Here is a 17,327-nt window from a genome sequence, read left to right on the forward strand (position 1 = left end):
CTCTCTCTCTCTCTCTCTCTCTCATTTTCTCTCTCTCCCTCTCTCTCTGTGTCTCTCCTCCCTACCTTCCTCTCCCCCCTTTCTCCTTCCCTTCCTCTCTTTGTCTCTCATTCTCTCTCCCTCTGTCTGTCCCTCTGTGTCTGTCTTTACCTCTATCTCTGTGTCTCCTCTCCCTCTCTTTCTCTCTGTCCTCTTCTCTCTTTCCTTCTACCACTCTCCCTCCCTGTCTCTATGTCTCTATCCCTCTTTCTCTTTCTCTCTCTATCTTTCCTTTTTCCTTCCCTTCTTCTTGACGACTTGCTGGTCCCTGAAATAGAAAGCCAAAAAGACTGGATTCAACCCTGATACTACATCTAAATAGATCAAGCAACTGTGTTGTTTTTAGCTCTCCAGGGAAAATGGAATCTGGAGATTATCTAGAGATTTCATTTGTCCAGGGAAATGCTCCAAATTTCTTTACCCTTTTCCCTAGAGATCTCCTGATGCCTCATGAGAACAGAAGAACAGCTTAGGGGGATTACAGGACTGTAGAAGAAGCAAGAAGAGAAGATTCGAACCGAGCCATGACAGGGCAAATCCTGTTGCAATCTTCCTGTGCATGGAGACCCTCACTTTGGAAGGTTCCCAACCTCTACACGTGGCCTGGAATTCATTAGGAAGGGAGCCCAGGCTAAAGGGAGTTTTTTCAACCCCTGTTCAGCAGCAATTCTGTGAAAAACACATAGGGTCATGTGGGTATGTCCCACAACCACTTTCATCGCTTTTTCTCAATAAAATTACTGATCAGATGACTTCAATTTGTTTGAAGCTCCACACTTTGAATTGGAATTAAAGTAACAGCTGCATTTTGTGCTCTGCACTAGGTTTCTATGAGGAAAATCACTTCAGGAAACCCAAGTCCCTGGGAAGTAGTTTGGAAAACCTCTGCTGGTTATAACTTTCACCCACTTTTCTTCTAGTATCTCTCACTTCAGGGGAGAAACCTACTAGAAGTCCATCCACTGCCAATGCCTTGTCTTTAATGTGAATTTGTGTCAAATGGACCCTTTTACTTTGGTTCCACTAAATAAATTTCCTGTCTTCTTGGACCTCTCATTCCAAGAGAGCTTGGAGTCCCACTATACTTGGTACATATCCCAAGAAAATCAAAGACAGAAAGAAAACTCATATATCCATACCAATATATCCACAGAAGCACCTTTTGTAGCAACAGCAATCAAAAAAAAAGTCACTGAACCTCAGTTTCCTCATCTCTATAATGAGGGAACTGGACCAGATGACCTGTGAAGTCCCTTCTTGTTCTAAGTCTATGATCTTATGACCTCTAAAACCCCTATCAGCTCCTAATCTATGATCCTATGATTGGGAGCGACTGAACAAATTGTGTTATATAAATACAATGGAATATTATTACAGCACTGTCTCAATTTTATCTCTATATCTTCCCTGCCTAGCCCAGGGTGTGAGCCATAGTAGGTGCTTAATGAATGCTTTTTCATTGACTGGCCATTGAGAACCACAAATAGGAGGAATTCAGAGAAGCATGGGAAGACATATATAGTGATGCAGAATCAAATAAGAATAAGGAAAAACAATGCAATGATTATAACAATGGAAACTCCTCCAGTAGATTTTAAGTATCCACTTGATTAAAAAAAAAAGACTCATTTTTTCTTTTGATCGCCAGAGCTGGACACATAAAACAGACCTGATAAATGTTTGACAAATTGAATTGAATTAATATGAGAGAATGCGGTATGAAAAGATATCCAAACTCTGATGAACCATAATGACTACCCTTAGACCCAGAGAAGACATGGCAAAACATACTTCCCTTCTCTTGGTCAAGAGAAAGAAAATACAGAAAGATACAAATACTGAGATCATGTTGCTCATCAGTTTGGTTTAACCACTCTTCTTTGTTACCAGAAAAGAATTCAATGGGAGCAGGGGATGCACTGAGAAATAGCTGGCATTTTTAAAAAGGTATTAATAAAACTTTTAAAAATAAACAAAGCAGAGCTCCAGGGAAAGAGTTATTGAGCACTCAGAAAACTCAACAGTAAAAGTATAATCTCAAATATTTATTCAAATTTGAGTGTGGATGGAGCAGGGACTGCTCTGAATTTTCCTCAATAGAAGTAGACAGGAATTTAGGAGGAAAAGAAAAATATTAAAAAAATAAATCATATGAGTTGTGTTTTAAGATGTCTCCCAGGAAGTGATGGGCAGTTGCTCCAGATATGTTATGCTGGATTTCAGAGCCCCCACAACCCAAGAGATTCCCCTAAAAACAAGTGATCTGAAACACCACCTACAGGAACAAAAACACAAACCCCACTGGTGATTCAGGACCTTACAATGAAGTTATTTGCATTCAGCTATGTAGACAGTATGAGCAAAGGTACCCTACCAAGACCAAGCCCATTTGTTAACTCAGGGAACAAGTTTGGAGCTCCCCATTTACCGTATCAAAATACAAGGTATCATTAGTAACACCTTCCCAGATCACATCATTAGCATTTATCTAGATGAAATATTATTAGTGTTTGTCTACCCTAAGAAGGGTTAGAATGGCCTGGCCAAGATGATGTAACTTGTGGTTCCAGAAAGTCTGCAGACTGAATTTCCAACTTGATACAAACCACTGGGCACCATCTTTAAGTTTCTCCCAAATGGTACTCAGTGCACACTCGCTATGTAAATAGCCACCAGCCAGCTGCTTATGGTTTATAGGGCCTGTTCCAGAGAGCTATTTTGGATGGTTCCATTTCTAAACGAATGATTCAATAACACAAATGTCTCACCCCCATCTCCACCCCCAAGTTAATGACCTTAAAGGATAATTCTGTTTCCAAGTGTCTTCCAACTAATTAAATACAACAGACATTTATTAAGCACCTAATTTGATAAGGCACAGTCGGCACACTAGAGATAAAAGGACCCAAGGAGAGCCAGTCTGCCCAATGGAAGCCTCCATTCTACTGGGGGAGGATATAACATTTACACAGATAAGTACGGAATACTTTGAGGAGGGAGCTAGCACTCAAAGAATATAATAATAGCTGACATTTCTATCTCCTGCCAAAGAGCGCTATAGTTGCAAAGTTTATATGGATCCCAGTACAGAGTCTCTAAATTTAGAGCATGACCAACCCAAGAACAGGTTCAAATGCATCCTAATTCGATAGGTATTTATGTTGCAGGCACTGAGGACAGATACAAAGACAAAATGGAAAATGATCTCTGCCCTCATGAAAATTCAATTGACTTCATCACGCACTAAGCATTTATGATCAGGTACTAGGGATACAATGGAAAAAAGAGAAGTAAAGTGCCTGTCTTCAGGGACCATACATTCTACAAAGTACAGTCCTAATGCAGAATCTGGAAAAGCTGATTATGACAGAAGTCTTCCTTAGAAATATTACAGAGTTGTAGAATATTTTTCAATGCCATTACATTTGGATAGCAAGAGAAAAATCAGAATTTGGCCACAGACATTAAAAATATAGTCTGCTCATTTGTGGACTTCGGTTGAGGTCACAAATTCTGCTACAGAGCTAGGCAGGCTGTCTTCAATTTCAGTGTACAAAAAGGGGAAGCAAGGTTACCAGAGCTCCTTAAACAGATGAGATTTCAATACAATGCATGTATTTTTTTTAAAAAATGAACCGATTGACACAACTCTCCTCCTGGTGGACTGACACAGCCACAGAAGTTGGGAAACGTTCAAGAGAGGAGAGACTTCAAACATTATCTTGTCCAAGTATCCGATTTTATGGTTAAGAATACTAAGCCCCAGAGATGGGACTTGTCCAGTCACAAAATTAGCTAGAACCCGGGTCTTCTGACTCCTAACTCAATCCAGCTCCTAAATCTACAGGAATTGCTCCTTTCAATCTCTGTCTTAGGACTCAATGTCCAATTTTTAATCTTTCCAGGGCTTTCAAATATTCAAAATATTCAGGCTAAATGGTTCTTCCTCTCCATAAGTGTTCTTGCAATGATAGTTTCACATAGATCACACACACACACACACACACACACACACACACACACACAAACACACACAATTTTCCCTGGGTCATAATCTCCTGTCCACCTAATCCAAAATTCAGTCATCTCTCAAATATGTGCCGTTGGTGACACAGGGCACTGGGTAAGAGTGTGTGGATGACTCAATTCAATCCACCTCCACTTGGAGCAAAAACTCATTGTGCATATACTATTGAAATTGGTCCAATAGCATCATGTTCTTAGACAAAGGATAGGAAGTGGACAAAAGTCAGCATCCACAACACAGTTCTTCTATAGATCACATAAAAACATGTTTAGAGAGTCATCATATCAAGACAAACAGTCATATTAAAAAATCACATTGAATTAAATTAAAATCAACAGGCATTTATTAATACATCTTATGGGACAGGCAGTGGGGATGAGGATGGGACGGTACTAAATCTGTCTTTTCATTGGCATAGAAAATTCCCTCTACCAGTGCAGATCTGGTAGACTAGCACAACTGTTCTGTAACTTCAGGTCTTAGAGGGTTGCCTATGGGCTTGTCCAGAGTCACACAGCTACCATATGCTAGAGGCAGGTCTTGAACCCCGGATTCCCTGCTTCTAAGGAGGCTTCTACTGTGCCTTACTACATGCACTGGAATGCTTACATTTTATCCAGAGGGACAACATGTATGTATAAGTATGTACAAAGAAATGTATGAATTAAATGTAAGATAAATCTAGGGAAAATAAATAAATGAACAAATAAATAAACACCGATATATAATTCTTAGTTGGAAGCAAGTTATTTATATAGAGGGTTTGGAGAATTGCTGTGGAAATCATAAGGTATTTGAATTTTTTTTTTACATTTGTGTCATCTGAAGGAAAAATATGTCACTGTCTGAGGGATGCCATATTTGGTGTCTGCTTTGGGGGTAGGTGGTGTGTGGGAGGGAAAGGTTCTCCTTTTTAAATTTCTTTACCCAGTTTGACCTTTACTAGACACTTTAGACAGGAAGCATGACCCAGTGGGTAAAACACAGGACTGGGAGTCAGGAGTTCTAGTCTATTTTTTAAGTCTTATTTAGGTTTAATTTTTAACCCATATGTAGAACTGTATAGAAGAGCGGAATGATTATTGGACCAGGAGCCAGGAGACCAAAGACCAAAGACCAAGCTCCATCTCTGCTGATAATTTGCTGAGCCCCTTCTGGGCCTCAGCTTCCTCATCTGTAAAATGACAGAGGTGGCCTCTGTCCTATGTCATTATGACCATCTTTCAGTTTTCCAGTGTTTTTATTAATTTTTTTATGCAAGTGTCTGAGGTTGGATTTGAACTCAGATCCTTCTGACTCCAGGCCAGTGCTCCATGTACTGTGGCACCAAACTGCTCACCTAACCCCATGGTTTTACATATAAAAATTAGAACAAGTTCTAATGATTCCTTTTACCCATGAGTAATCACTCTATGATAGGGAGAGCTTCACAGAGAAAAAAAATTAAATATATATATTTATATAATAAATATATGTGTATATATATTTTGTATGCATGTCTATACATATACATACATTATACATATACATACATTATACATATACATACATTATACATATACACATATATGTACATGTTATATAATACAATATAATGCAATGAACATTTATAGCTTTTACAGGTAGTATCACACACACGCGCACATGTACACACACGCACACAAATATATTCCAGAGTGAGTCTTTAAGTCTGTGATTTTCCTTCCTGCTCCTACTCTAGTCCTTAAGCAGGAATCCCTGGGCAATGGCAAATGAATTTACTCCATGAAATCCAAGTATCTTGGCATATAATGTAAGGTTGCCGGACTTAGTGTCAGGAAAACCTGGGTGCGATTCCTGCTTCTGACACTACCTGGGAGGCTGGGCATCTTATCCATCAATATGAATTTATTATGTGAAGGAATGAATGATAAAGTTCTTATTAAGCTCTTACTCAGTGTCTCGAAATAAAAGCAGGCAGGCAAGTCAATCTCTGCCCTCTGCTTCCATTCTGAGGGGGCAAGGGGACTACTCACAAAAGAGCAAGAAAGAAGCAGTTTCTATACCGGGTAGCACAGTAGGGAGAAGAGATGGAGATGTGTTTCAAAGAAAGAACTACAAAAGCTTAAAGTCCTAGAGGCAGAGAAAAGAGCCTACTATGTTTTAGACACAGTCCTGAGTAAATCTCTTCATTTACCTGTACTTAAGGCAACTACCTAACTTATTCACTAAGTCACAGATAAGTTGTAATCTGTATTGGTGGAAAGAATTCATGTAGGAATTCAATGAAATCTGTTCTGTAGCCCCAAGTCTAGTGAATGATGGTTCTAAGGCTCAGTACTAGAAAGGAAGTTAAAAGAAACCTGGTCTTGGCACCTAGCTTTACTGACATTAGCACCATATAAGAAAGGTCAAACTATTGAGAAAATGTGAGGGGGGAGAGGAACAGCAAATTGCATTTCTGCTTAGAGTTAGGTGGTCAATTTGTAGAGACTAGCAAGTGCTATATGACTTTAGCATCAGAAAGAAAAAAAACATTTGAATTTAATGATTGTCAGCCAGATGCTTCCATCATCTCTACACTTCCATTCACAGGACTTGAAAATCAGCCTCCATTTGAGAGGATCTTAGGGACCCCACACATACATACATACATACATATACCCTGGGGAGGGATATTTACACGTGTACCTCTCCCAAGGGAATGGAAGCTCACTGAGGCCAGGGATTGTTTCAATGAAGCAAGGGCAGACCTCTTTTGAAACACTGTGTTCAGGTCTTGGCATCTCATTTTAGAAAGGATGTTGATGAACTAGAGGATGCCCAAAGGAGGGCAACTGGGATGGCGAAAGATCTTAAATCAGCATCACTGGATCAGAGTCCTAGAGAATGAGGGAAAACAGTTGCAAAGTGACTAAATTTTGTCCTGATGACTAGGGCTGCAACACAATGAAATTTTTAAGGGTCTACTGTGTTCCAGGCATTATGCTAAGCACTAGACATATAAAAAAAGACAAAACAATAAGGAAATAAAACCACAAACAGAAGGACAAAAATGACTTAAGATTTCACAATTGACAGTTGGCCAAAACAGCCCTGGACCCACATGGGAGTTCTTCAAGCAGAGGGCAGGGAGCTGTCTTTCGCACATGTAAGAGCAAGGTCTCTTCCTAGAACTGAGTTGGACTAGATAATCTAAAGGCCTCTTCCAACAAAAAGGCCATGATATCCTGGGTCTTCTCATCTGCCCTTAGTAGCTTGTACGCTCTTCATCCCAATACAAGCTTTTTTGTTGGACTCAGATCAATCAATCATAAATTGATTAACATTTATTACATACTTACTATGTGCCAGGCACTGTGCTAAAGGCTAAGGATACAAAAAGAGGCAAAAAATAGTCCCTGTCCTCAAGGAGTTTACAATCTAATGCACTAACTTTAAAAGACAGACCAGAGATCTGGGCAGACCCTGATCATTTCAGTGGACGAAGCAAACACATGGTGTCTCTCTTTATCTCTTCTATCCATTAATAAAAGCTAGCTCAAATTGGAAAGGGCAAAAGGGAGGAGAACTGGGAAAAAGAGGGAGGGAGGTGACCAAGGTGACATAAACAGAGAAGAAAACAGAAATGAGCAACTTTTCTAAGGCAGCAGAAGATTCAGAACTAGAAGCCAAATTTTGGGCCAAATCTACAGCTAGGTGGTGCAATGAATACAAAACAGGGTCAGAGTTGGGAAGACCTGAGTTCAAATCCAGCCTCAGACACTTACTAGTTGTGTGACCCTGGGCAAATCACTTAACCTCTCTCAGCCTTAGTTTCCTCAACTGTAAAATAGTAATAATACTCCCATGGTGGTGAGAATCAAATGAGGTATTTGTAAAGCATTTAGCACAGTGGCTGGCACATAGTAGGTGGTTGTTTCCTTCTTTCTTATCAAGATATACTCTAATTCCTAATAATCTGCAAAGCAATTTGATCAATTGTAAATGGAGAAATGTTCATCACTGGAGGGGGTGGGAAAGGAGGGGAGGGTTTGTTTTATTTATTTGTGTATTTTGTTTTCTTTACATCGCTGGTGCTTGTTCACTTGGCTTACCACTGCAGGAGGGGACAAGCATTGATTAGGCACCTGTTATATGCCAGGCGCTAGGCTAAATGCTTTACGAATATTATCTCATTTGAACTATTGGGAAGAACTCTAACATTTCTTTTCCCTCATCTTTCTAAATAAAAATAATGCTGTTGTGCAGTTTCATGTCCACATAATAACCCATATGAGATGCTTTAAAATACTTGGAAAAAATTATTTTAAACTATATGTGTTTCCCCCAAGTGGGTAGCTATTGCGTTTAATATATTCATAGCATCTTCTCAACTCTCCACTTCAATGCACACACATTTAAAATTTAATCAAACACTCCTATAATTAACTTGTATTCTAAATGCCTGACAGAGGAGGGGCCACCTCCGGGCCTCAACTTCCTAATCCAGAATATGAAAGACTGGACTAGATGATCCAGATGGTTCCCCTGGGTTCAAACTCTATGGCACTGGAGTCAAATGACTTGGGTTCAAATTCTCCCTCAGATGTTCACTGCTGGTCTAACACTTGGGCAAGTCACTTTGCTCCTCTCTGGGTCTCAGTTTCCACATCTGTAAAATGAAGGGGCTGCACTCCGTGTCTTCTAATATCCCTTAAAGCCTGAGATCTAAAAGTCTAAATCACTTGACCTCTCTGAGCCTCAGTTTCCAAATCTGTAAAATGAGCGGGTTGGACTCAGTGACCTCTAAGGTCCCTCCCAGCTCCAGATCCAGGATCTCTGGACAATTTCACATGTTGAAAAAGTCTCTCCTTAGGTCTGATCAGAAAAATGCTGTTTCTCTGGTAATGTTTTCTAGCTCTCCAAAAAACAGGCCTTTCTGAAGCCGTTACCGCCATGCAGTTGCAGGAAGAAGCTCAGTAACTTTGATTTGTCCCAAGATACATTTTTTTACACTGAGGTCCTGTTTCTGACTGTAAGCACATGTGACCTGTTCTAAATAAAGGATATTTTCCACTTCTTGCACAACTGGAACAGACACCAACATCAGCCAGAGCAAACTGCATTGTAACTCAAAGGGAATTATACAAACCACTCAACACAGTCCATAAATAACTAATCTGAGAGGGGGGAGAGGGACTGGAGGAAAAGGTATCTCTGATAAGATAAAGCTCCAAGTCATACTCAGAGAACTCATTTAATCAAGTTTTTAAAATAATCAAACTATCAAATCAATTTACATAATGAAATTGAGAACATGAGGGGCTACAAAACGGCAGATGTTCTAATCATTTCAATTCCGCTTTAGATGGATGACAGCACTTTTTTCTTTTTAAAAGAACATTTTCCCTAACCATGACATACGACAAATTAGGTCCCAGCTTCTTAACCTTGTTGGTATTCTGGACTCCTTGGGCAGTTGAATGAGGCCTAGTGACCCCTTCTCAGAAGAGGGTTAATGTCTAAAATAAAATGCACTGGAATACAAAGGAAGACAATTATATTGAAATATAGATATCCAAAAAAAAGGAATTTTAATGCATAGACCTCCCTCCCCCCCGCCAGGTTAGATTAGAAAGAAAGCCTATCCTCCACTTTAACATGGGATAGGGAGGTGGTGGCAGAGGACAGGGAAACCTCAGTTCAAATCCAGCCTCAGATGCTGACTAGCTACATGCCCCAGGTAAGTCATTTAAACTTTGTCTGCCTCAGTTTCTTCACTTGTAAAATGCTAATAATAAAAACAGTACCTACTTTGAAGAACTGTTGGATCAAATGAGATAATAATGAGAAAGCACTTAGCATGGCAGGTGGCAAATGGCGAGCGCTATATAATTGTGAACTATTATTTAAACCAGATCATCAGTTGGTGACCTCAACCAAAAGAAGTCTCTGAATCCTTCAGGGAGGTGCAAAGGAACACATGATAAAAAAAAGAAACAGAATTTTAGAGATGAAAGAAGAGACTCATTCTCGTCTGCTCTGACCTCCTCAATTTGTACAGAAGGAAAGGGAAATAACTTTTCTATGGTCACTAGTCCCATTAGAACATAAGCCCTGTGAGAGCAGGAGCTGTTTCCTTTCTATTTGTATATTCTCAGCACCTAGTAGGACTTAATAGATGCTTGTTGAATGAACTTAAATCAAAATAAAATTAATAAGCATTTATTAATCTCCTGCTGTGTGCTAGGGGCTTTAGTACAAAGAGAAAAACTAAGTAGGTCTAGAATCAAGGTGTTTGCATTCCCTATAGAAAGACATTCACATGTTAACAAGATTATAACGAGAGATTATATAGCACCTGAGATTTTAAAACATTTTATAAACGTTATCTGATTCTCACAGCAATCCTGGGAGGTATTATCATCTCCATCTTATAGATGAGGAAACTGAGACAGACAGCCGTTAAGTGACTTGTCCAGGGTCACACTGCTACTAAGATTCTGAGGTTGCATTTAAACTCAGATTTCCCTGACTTCGGACCTAAGGCTCTATCCACTCAGCCACCTGGCTAGCTTTAAAAAAAATAATCTCCATGTTGTAATTGAAGCTGAGGAAAAGAGAAGCTAAGGGACTTGCCTAGGGTCACACTGCTAGTAAGCGGCTGAGGCCAAACTGGAATTCAGATCTTTCTGACTCCAGGCCCAGCAGGCTATCCACCGTGCCATCACCTGAATCTACAGCTGGGAGGTTTCCTAGGCTGTTCCCCTTACAGAGCCATAACTAGAGAGTTTGTAGCTAAAGAAATGATGCTGAGGCACCCAAGGGGACAGGTTTGCTGGAAAAAATTCACCCAAGGTGTAGCCGCCAGAGGGAGGAAGCGCCACATCTGGAAACTTCCTATTTTAACAAATTATTTTTGCTAACAAGGTGCTTTGTCAGGTTGTTTTTATACCACTGAAGGACTGTTAGCACCCTAGAGCAAAGGCCCAGGCAACCTCTCCTAGTTCCATCTCTGTTCCTTAATTTTTCAGATGAAGAAACTGAGGCCCAGAGGAGTTACAGATTTGCTCAAGTTCACAAAAGTTCCATATTCAGGGCTCTATCACTGAACCATGCTGCCTACAGAAACTTTAGTAAAGGTTACTATGCAAATGAAACAAATCTAGCTCTTCCTCATCTCTGACAAACAGTAAGTTAAATAAACCAATACATGAATTTGATAAAAGAGGAAAAAAATACAAAGTTAAGAAATAACCCATTTCTGAAAAACTGAGTCTTAAAAGGGTATTAATAACTCCAGAGCCCCTGAATGCTTACCATCGGAAAAATTAGCCTCAGAAATAGAGATTAAGAAGATAGAGAGATGCTACAGCATTTACATATGTTGTTTTAAGCCCAAACGTATAGACAGAGGGACTTGGCTGCTAAGAGCTCATTCACCAGTTCCCAATTTATTTCCCTGACTCTGCAGATGTGCGAATTCTGGGCTACTCTTGATGTTCAGCACTTTTAGTCTGCTGCCATTCAGAATTCATTCTCAGGGTCACACAAATGTTTAAACCATCTCTTTGGGTGCGTCAAAGTAGAAAACAATTCTTTTCTTTATAAGGCTTTTTTTTTTTTTGCTTCCTTTTTGCTCAAAACCAGTGACTTGGCATGTTTAATGTGACCAAATGGATTTTACATTAATCTAATCCAACAACTTAACACTCCTAAATATAAGGATGACTGGGTTGGAATAACAATTTATCTCATTAAAAAAAAAATACTTGGGGGGGGGCTTAAGGTTAACCAAAATACAAGTAAACACGTATTTTTTTGAAGCACAAGATTTCTGGAGAGATTGAAACTATCTATTTATTGACTGTGGATTAGCAGAGATAATTCTTCATGTTATTTCTAATTTCTAGTCATTCTAAATGTTACCAAAAAAAGAGAAAAGAAAATGACACCTCATCTAGGTACTTGGAAGAAAGTTCAGATGAAATGAACACTTTGAGCATGACTGTAGGCACAGAATTAAATAGACGGGTTCAGAGCCATAACTAGGCCTTCTGGTGCCCAGAGCAAATACAATTGAATGTGGGAAGTCAGAAACCCTGGTCAGGTGTCACTGGGACCTCAGAGGGCACAGCTGAACCTCACAGTAGGGAAACATGGGTTTGGGCAGCAGGAGAACACAGCAACAAGGCCTTCAAGGGTAATGATCTGGAACAAGGTGAAGGACTGGGGATGACCACATCAGGATAGCCAGCATGTCGGAGAACTTTCCTGAAGAGCCATGTTTCCAGGAAGCAGGCAATTCTCAGTGCCCTGGGAAAGTCCTGGCTGCCCAGCCCAGGTTACATCTTCAAGAGAGATTAAAAGGTTAAAGCAATCTAAGCATATCCTCTCTCTCCTGACCTGTCCAACCAGGACAAACAGAGAGAGAAAGAAAGAGAGAAGGAGGAAAAAGAAGGAGGAGGAGGAAAAGAAGGAGAAGAGGGAGAGGAAGGGGGTGGGGGAGGAGAAAGAAAGGAAGGAAAGAAAGACAGAAAGGAAGGAAGGAAGGGAGGGAGGGAGAAAGGAAGGAAGAAAGAAAGAGAAAGAAGGAAGGAAGAAAGGAAGGAAGGAAGGAAGGAAGGAAGGAAGGAAGGAAGGAAGGAAGGAAGGAAGGGAGGGAGGGAGAAAGGAAGGAAGGGAGGGAGGGAGAAAGAAAGGAAGAAAGAAAGAAAGGAAGGAAGAAAGAAAGAAAGAAAGCTGTCCTAGACAAGAGCAAGATCAAAAAAGGAGGGAGAAAGAGGGGAAACACCCTGAACAAATGAGGCCCTGATAAAATAACACAACAGATGTAGATGACAATGCATTACAAAACTGTGGAAGCCTTATAGGAAATTTTTGACAACTCTATGCACTTATTCACAGATTTTATTTTGCTAGCTGGTTTCCAAAAACATGTGTCTGCTCCAGAAACAAGTTTTGTGACAACTTTTTAAATTTAATTCCTCTACAATTCTGCCCTGTACTTCCCCTTAGCTCCCATGTGTGATGCTATTTGCCAGGCCCTTCCCCTACCTCCCCGAAAGAAATTCACCTGATTCTTTACCTTCACAGTGGTAGGTGCAGAGATAGGTGCTCCAAAAATGCTGGTTGACTGGCTGATTGATATAATGACTAATTAAATGATGATAACAGCCGTCAACTTTCAGAAGTAGGTTTCTGTGGAAACTACTTGAGGAAAGGGACAGTGGTCACGTCTGGAATCCTCACTGCCTGGTACCTGCACTTCAAAAAGTCTATCTCAAATTAACGTGAACTGGCATTTTTTCCAGATACGGTCTTCCCTTATTCTTTCAGACTCATGTCATTTTAAATAAAAGCCCAGTCAACAAACTTGTTTAAGATTCCACACATACACAGAACCCCTACATGATTTCCCTCCCTAGGCCATGTTTCATCACAGCAAAGAAAGCAAATGGCCCTAGACCTACATGTCACTGATCTCTTTAGCCAAGGCTAGATAACAGCTCTCCATAAGAATACCCAACAAAACCCTTTACACAACATTAGGTGGAATCCCCACCTCCAACAAGCAAACACACACATCTATGCTTACCCCAATGCTGGGCTGATATGCCTAACTAACCTCAGATGACATTTCTTCCCAATCTTTTTTAAGCATTTATAAACAGACTGATTCAGCAGCACTGTATGCTGCGAGTGCTACTCACTGATTTCCCCTACACAATTTGGATTCAGAAGCTTGCTAAAGCCACCAGGAAAATAAGTTCAATTCCCATTAGAACATGTCCCAAGCCCCTTTCTCTTCCAAATAAGACCATCATCAGAAGGTGGCAGGGGTTTATAATACAATATCCCTGGCTGGGTCTGGCTCCCACTACGGACCACTTCTCCCTCTGCCTTTCACTACTAGCCAGCTCCACACTGGGCCCCTCTTAACAGTTGGGGATGGGAGGTGGAGAAGGGAAGGGCGCAGCAAGGAGAGAAGTGAAGATGCGGGAGCTGAGATTTTCCAGTAAGCACCTTATCTTATCTTGCAATTGAGAGCACAGTTTCAGCCATCCCAGCCTCCACGGTTCATCCTCCCACTCTGTCAACACTGGGACTTGGAGGGGGGCATTGGGAGGGTCAGAGCGGAACTGGCAAATCAAAGGCAAAGGTGCCAGATTCAAAAGGATGGTCACCCACTCACAGCCCAGGGAAGCTGGTGGGAAAGAGTTTAGAGAAGGTGGCAGCCAGGGAGAAAGGGGTTTCTCTATCCAAAGGGAGAGAAAATCATCACCTGGTCCTTCAAACCCCGATTCCACCTCTCTCTGCAAACCTCAAATAGCAAGGGCAGCAGTTTTCTGCTGGGCTGAAATAAGACAGACAGACAGACACACACACACACACACACACACACACACGAGACTTCAAAGCTGCGTCCCCCCTTCGAACCAACAAGCCCAAAGACCTCACTTTTCCCACAAGTTGGTTTGAATGGGAGGACCTGACCATAGCCAGGTAAGCTGAGCCATCTCCACGGGAACGAACACTGAGTTGAGAAAGAACACACCTCCATGAGACCCCAGACCGGACCTGGTCATCCTCAGGTTTACCTTACCCGGAAGATGCGGAGGAGAGCCCGAGCAAAACTCACCTGCAGGTTGCCAGGGGCGGGTTTTCTCGGAGGGGCAGGACTCCAGAGCGCTGACAAGCGAGGGGCTGGCGGCCGCCCCCTTGCCACCGTTCCCTCCCACCCAGGCCCCAGAGCAGGCTCCGTTCAGACAGAAGACTCTCCGGTTCTTCCATCACTCCCTCCTCTAGATTTGGGGGTCCGTGGCTCCCGCTTACACTCCCAACTTCTCTGGCCGGGGCGGGGCCTCCAAATCAGGCGTCAGTTAACTCTCGGATCCGAGTCTCTGAAAACTCTTTTCCCAGCCTCACCTGGGATCCCAACCCTCCCCAGGGCCAGCGCCTGGGTCTCCTAGCCGAAGGGGGTGTCCCGAGGACCTTACTAGGGAACCAGGATGGGGAGAACTATCATCGCAGGATGGTCTTGGCCAAGAGAGTCCCCCAGATGTGCGCTCTCTGAGACGCAGCGAGGGGGTGGGGCAAGTGTACCCCAGATGTAAACTCTGCCTACAAGGCGGCGGATGGGCGGAGGGGGTCTGACGCACCCCACATATGCATCGTCTCTGCAGAAGTGAGACAACATACTCCAGGGAATTTATTCTCCCCGCAGCAAAGTAGAAAGCAAGGTACCCCAGATATGCATCCTCCTTAGAGGAAAGGGGGAGCACAAAACCCAGACTGAATCCTTCCTGCAGGAAAAAAGCATGACCCCCCCACCTCCAGAGATTCAAGCTATATACAAAAAAAATAAGGGAAAGCACCCCAGTTATCCATCCACCCTACAAAAAAGAGGACGGTAATGTACTCGAGCTTCATCTTCCTTCGGGAAAGGGGGAGCAAAGTACCCCAGATATACATCCTCCCTTCAGGAAAGTACTGGCAAGAAAAAAAGTGCGAGGAGAGCATCCCCCAGGCATATAGGGGGGAGGGGCAACTTCCCCCAGATGTGCTTTCCCTAGGCAGAGTCGCCCACAGGAGAGGAACAGCCCTCACAGGTGCACTCTTTCTCCTAAGGTGGGCGTCTCCTCCAACTGCGCTTTCCCCATGGGGAGCCCCCGAGTTGGCCGCGGAGCCAGTCTGCGCACCGGACAGCGTCGGGGAGAGTTCTGTGCCCTCCTTGGGGCAAGGGCACAGGGTCCTTCGCGAGGGAACTGACCGTCCTTGGGTTGGGGACGCGACCGCGGCTCTCCGGGGGAGAGGGGTACCTCCCCCAGCTAGGAGGGAGAGGTGTGCTCCTCGGCCCGCCCGCCCTCCCGGCAGCTGTCACTCACCTGCATTTCAGAGGCTGACTCTTCAGCTCGTAATAGGTCTTGGGCTCCTCGTGAAACTCCTCCCCGACTTCGAAATCCGGCACGATCCCCGACTCGGACTGCATGGCTCCTGGCGGCGCGGCGCCCGGCTGGAGCGGAGCGCACGCACGAGCCGAGGCGGCAGCGGCAGCGGCAGCAGGGGTGGCGGAGGCGGCGGCGGCAGCAGCCGAGGAGCCCGGGGGCGCGGCGGGGAGGGGCCAGGGACGGCGCCCGGCGCCCCCTCGCAGTGCCAGCCACAGCCCACTCCTCCCCCTCGTCCTCCCCTGCTCCCTCCGGCTCTCACCCGGAGCGGGCGGGCGGCGGGGCGCTCCCTGGGAGCTGTAGTTCCACGCGGGGCCCCGCTGTCCCCGCCAGCCGGGAGAGTGGCTCCCCCGAAGACTACAAGTCCCAGCAGGACGAGCGGCCCCGAGGCAACGTAGTGGACACCAGCGTGTGCAACTCTTGTTTAGATTCTTTGTCAATGTCAGGGGCTCCCTCCTCCCCCCCTTCCCTGCCCGGTCCCTTTCCTTCTTCTCTCTCCCTTCTGTCTGTCACTTCAAGGTTGGAAACTTGAGTGTTTCGTATGAATGGGAGCTGCCGTCTGCCCACTTGCTCTCACCCTCTGGGGCTCAGATAGTTGGGTTGGCAATGCAGATCCTTTTTTTAGGTGGGGATGGAGGTTCTGGCTCTTTAAATAAAGTGTCAGTTTTGAGCCCTGCCTTAAAATCAAAGGGCTTTTTCAGAGCCAGCGGACATAGCTGGACTGTCGCGAAATATCTAGCTGTCCCAATTCAGGACAGGAACGAAAAAAGACAAGGAGAAAACAACCTTCAGAAATTTCGGGATGAAGGATATTATTGTCTCGACCTCGCTGCGAATTCCCTCCCCCTACTGCTTTTCCTTGGAGCAGCCTAAACTGCTGTTTTCCTTTTTTCCCCAGTTAGTCTGATTGCAAACCGGCTCTCGAACGTATCTCAACTTTTAAGGGAAACTTTCGTTCCTGCAAAAGAGCGAGCTGCTAAACAGAATGCTGGCGCCTCCTTTTAGTTTTTGAGTTGGCAGCTGTTCCTGGCCTCCAGTGAGGCTTGCGGGAAAGCAGGGAGATATTCAGTGGAAAAGGGACCGGATTCGGAGTCCAGAGAAATGAATTTTAATACCTGAGTGACCTTGACCAAGTAACTTCTTTTCTCTGGGCATCTGCTGGAAATGAGGGGGTTGGACAAGATGCTCTCTAAGGCCCCTTCTGACTCGAAATCCGTGATCATGTGTGATGAGTATAGAGTATAAACCCAGATTTGTTCATTTCTGCTCCTCTGCTCTGGCACTGGGCAGATACCCAGCATGGCAAATCTCCCAATTCTGGCTTATCTCCTCCACCAGACTTCTCTAGCTGG

At 43.5% G+C, this 17,327-nt stretch overlaps 1 protein-coding gene across 6 annotated transcripts in view; it reads right to left on the bottom strand.

The window, feature by feature from the left end:
• The window catches only part of MITF (melanocyte inducing transcription factor), a 258,675-nt gene extending 242,473 nt beyond the window's left edge, over nucleotides 1-16,202 (bottom strand). For 2 of the 6 annotated variants that reach the window (XM_072598698.1, XM_072598695.1), the window contains exon 1: nucleotides 15,916-16,202. In XM_072598698.1, coding sequence (XP_072454799.1) covers nucleotides 15,916-16,019 — 104 coding nt within the window. In that variant the 5' untranslated portion in view covers nucleotides 16,020-16,202. Of the gene's footprint in view, nucleotides 1-14,669; nucleotides 15,869-15,915 lie in introns of those variants that run through there. The other 4 variants (XM_072598693.1, XM_072598692.1, XM_072598696.1 and 1 more) reach the window with 3 other exon arrangements.
• Between the last annotated feature and the right edge of the window lie 1,125 nt (nucleotides 16,203-17,327).

Source organism: Notamacropus eugenii, chromosome 3, assembly GCF_028372415.1.
Source record: "Notamacropus eugenii isolate mMacEug1 chromosome 3, mMacEug1.pri_v2, whole genome shotgun sequence".
Taxonomy (NCBI): Eukaryota; Metazoa; Chordata; class Mammalia; order Diprotodontia; family Macropodidae; genus Notamacropus; species Notamacropus eugenii.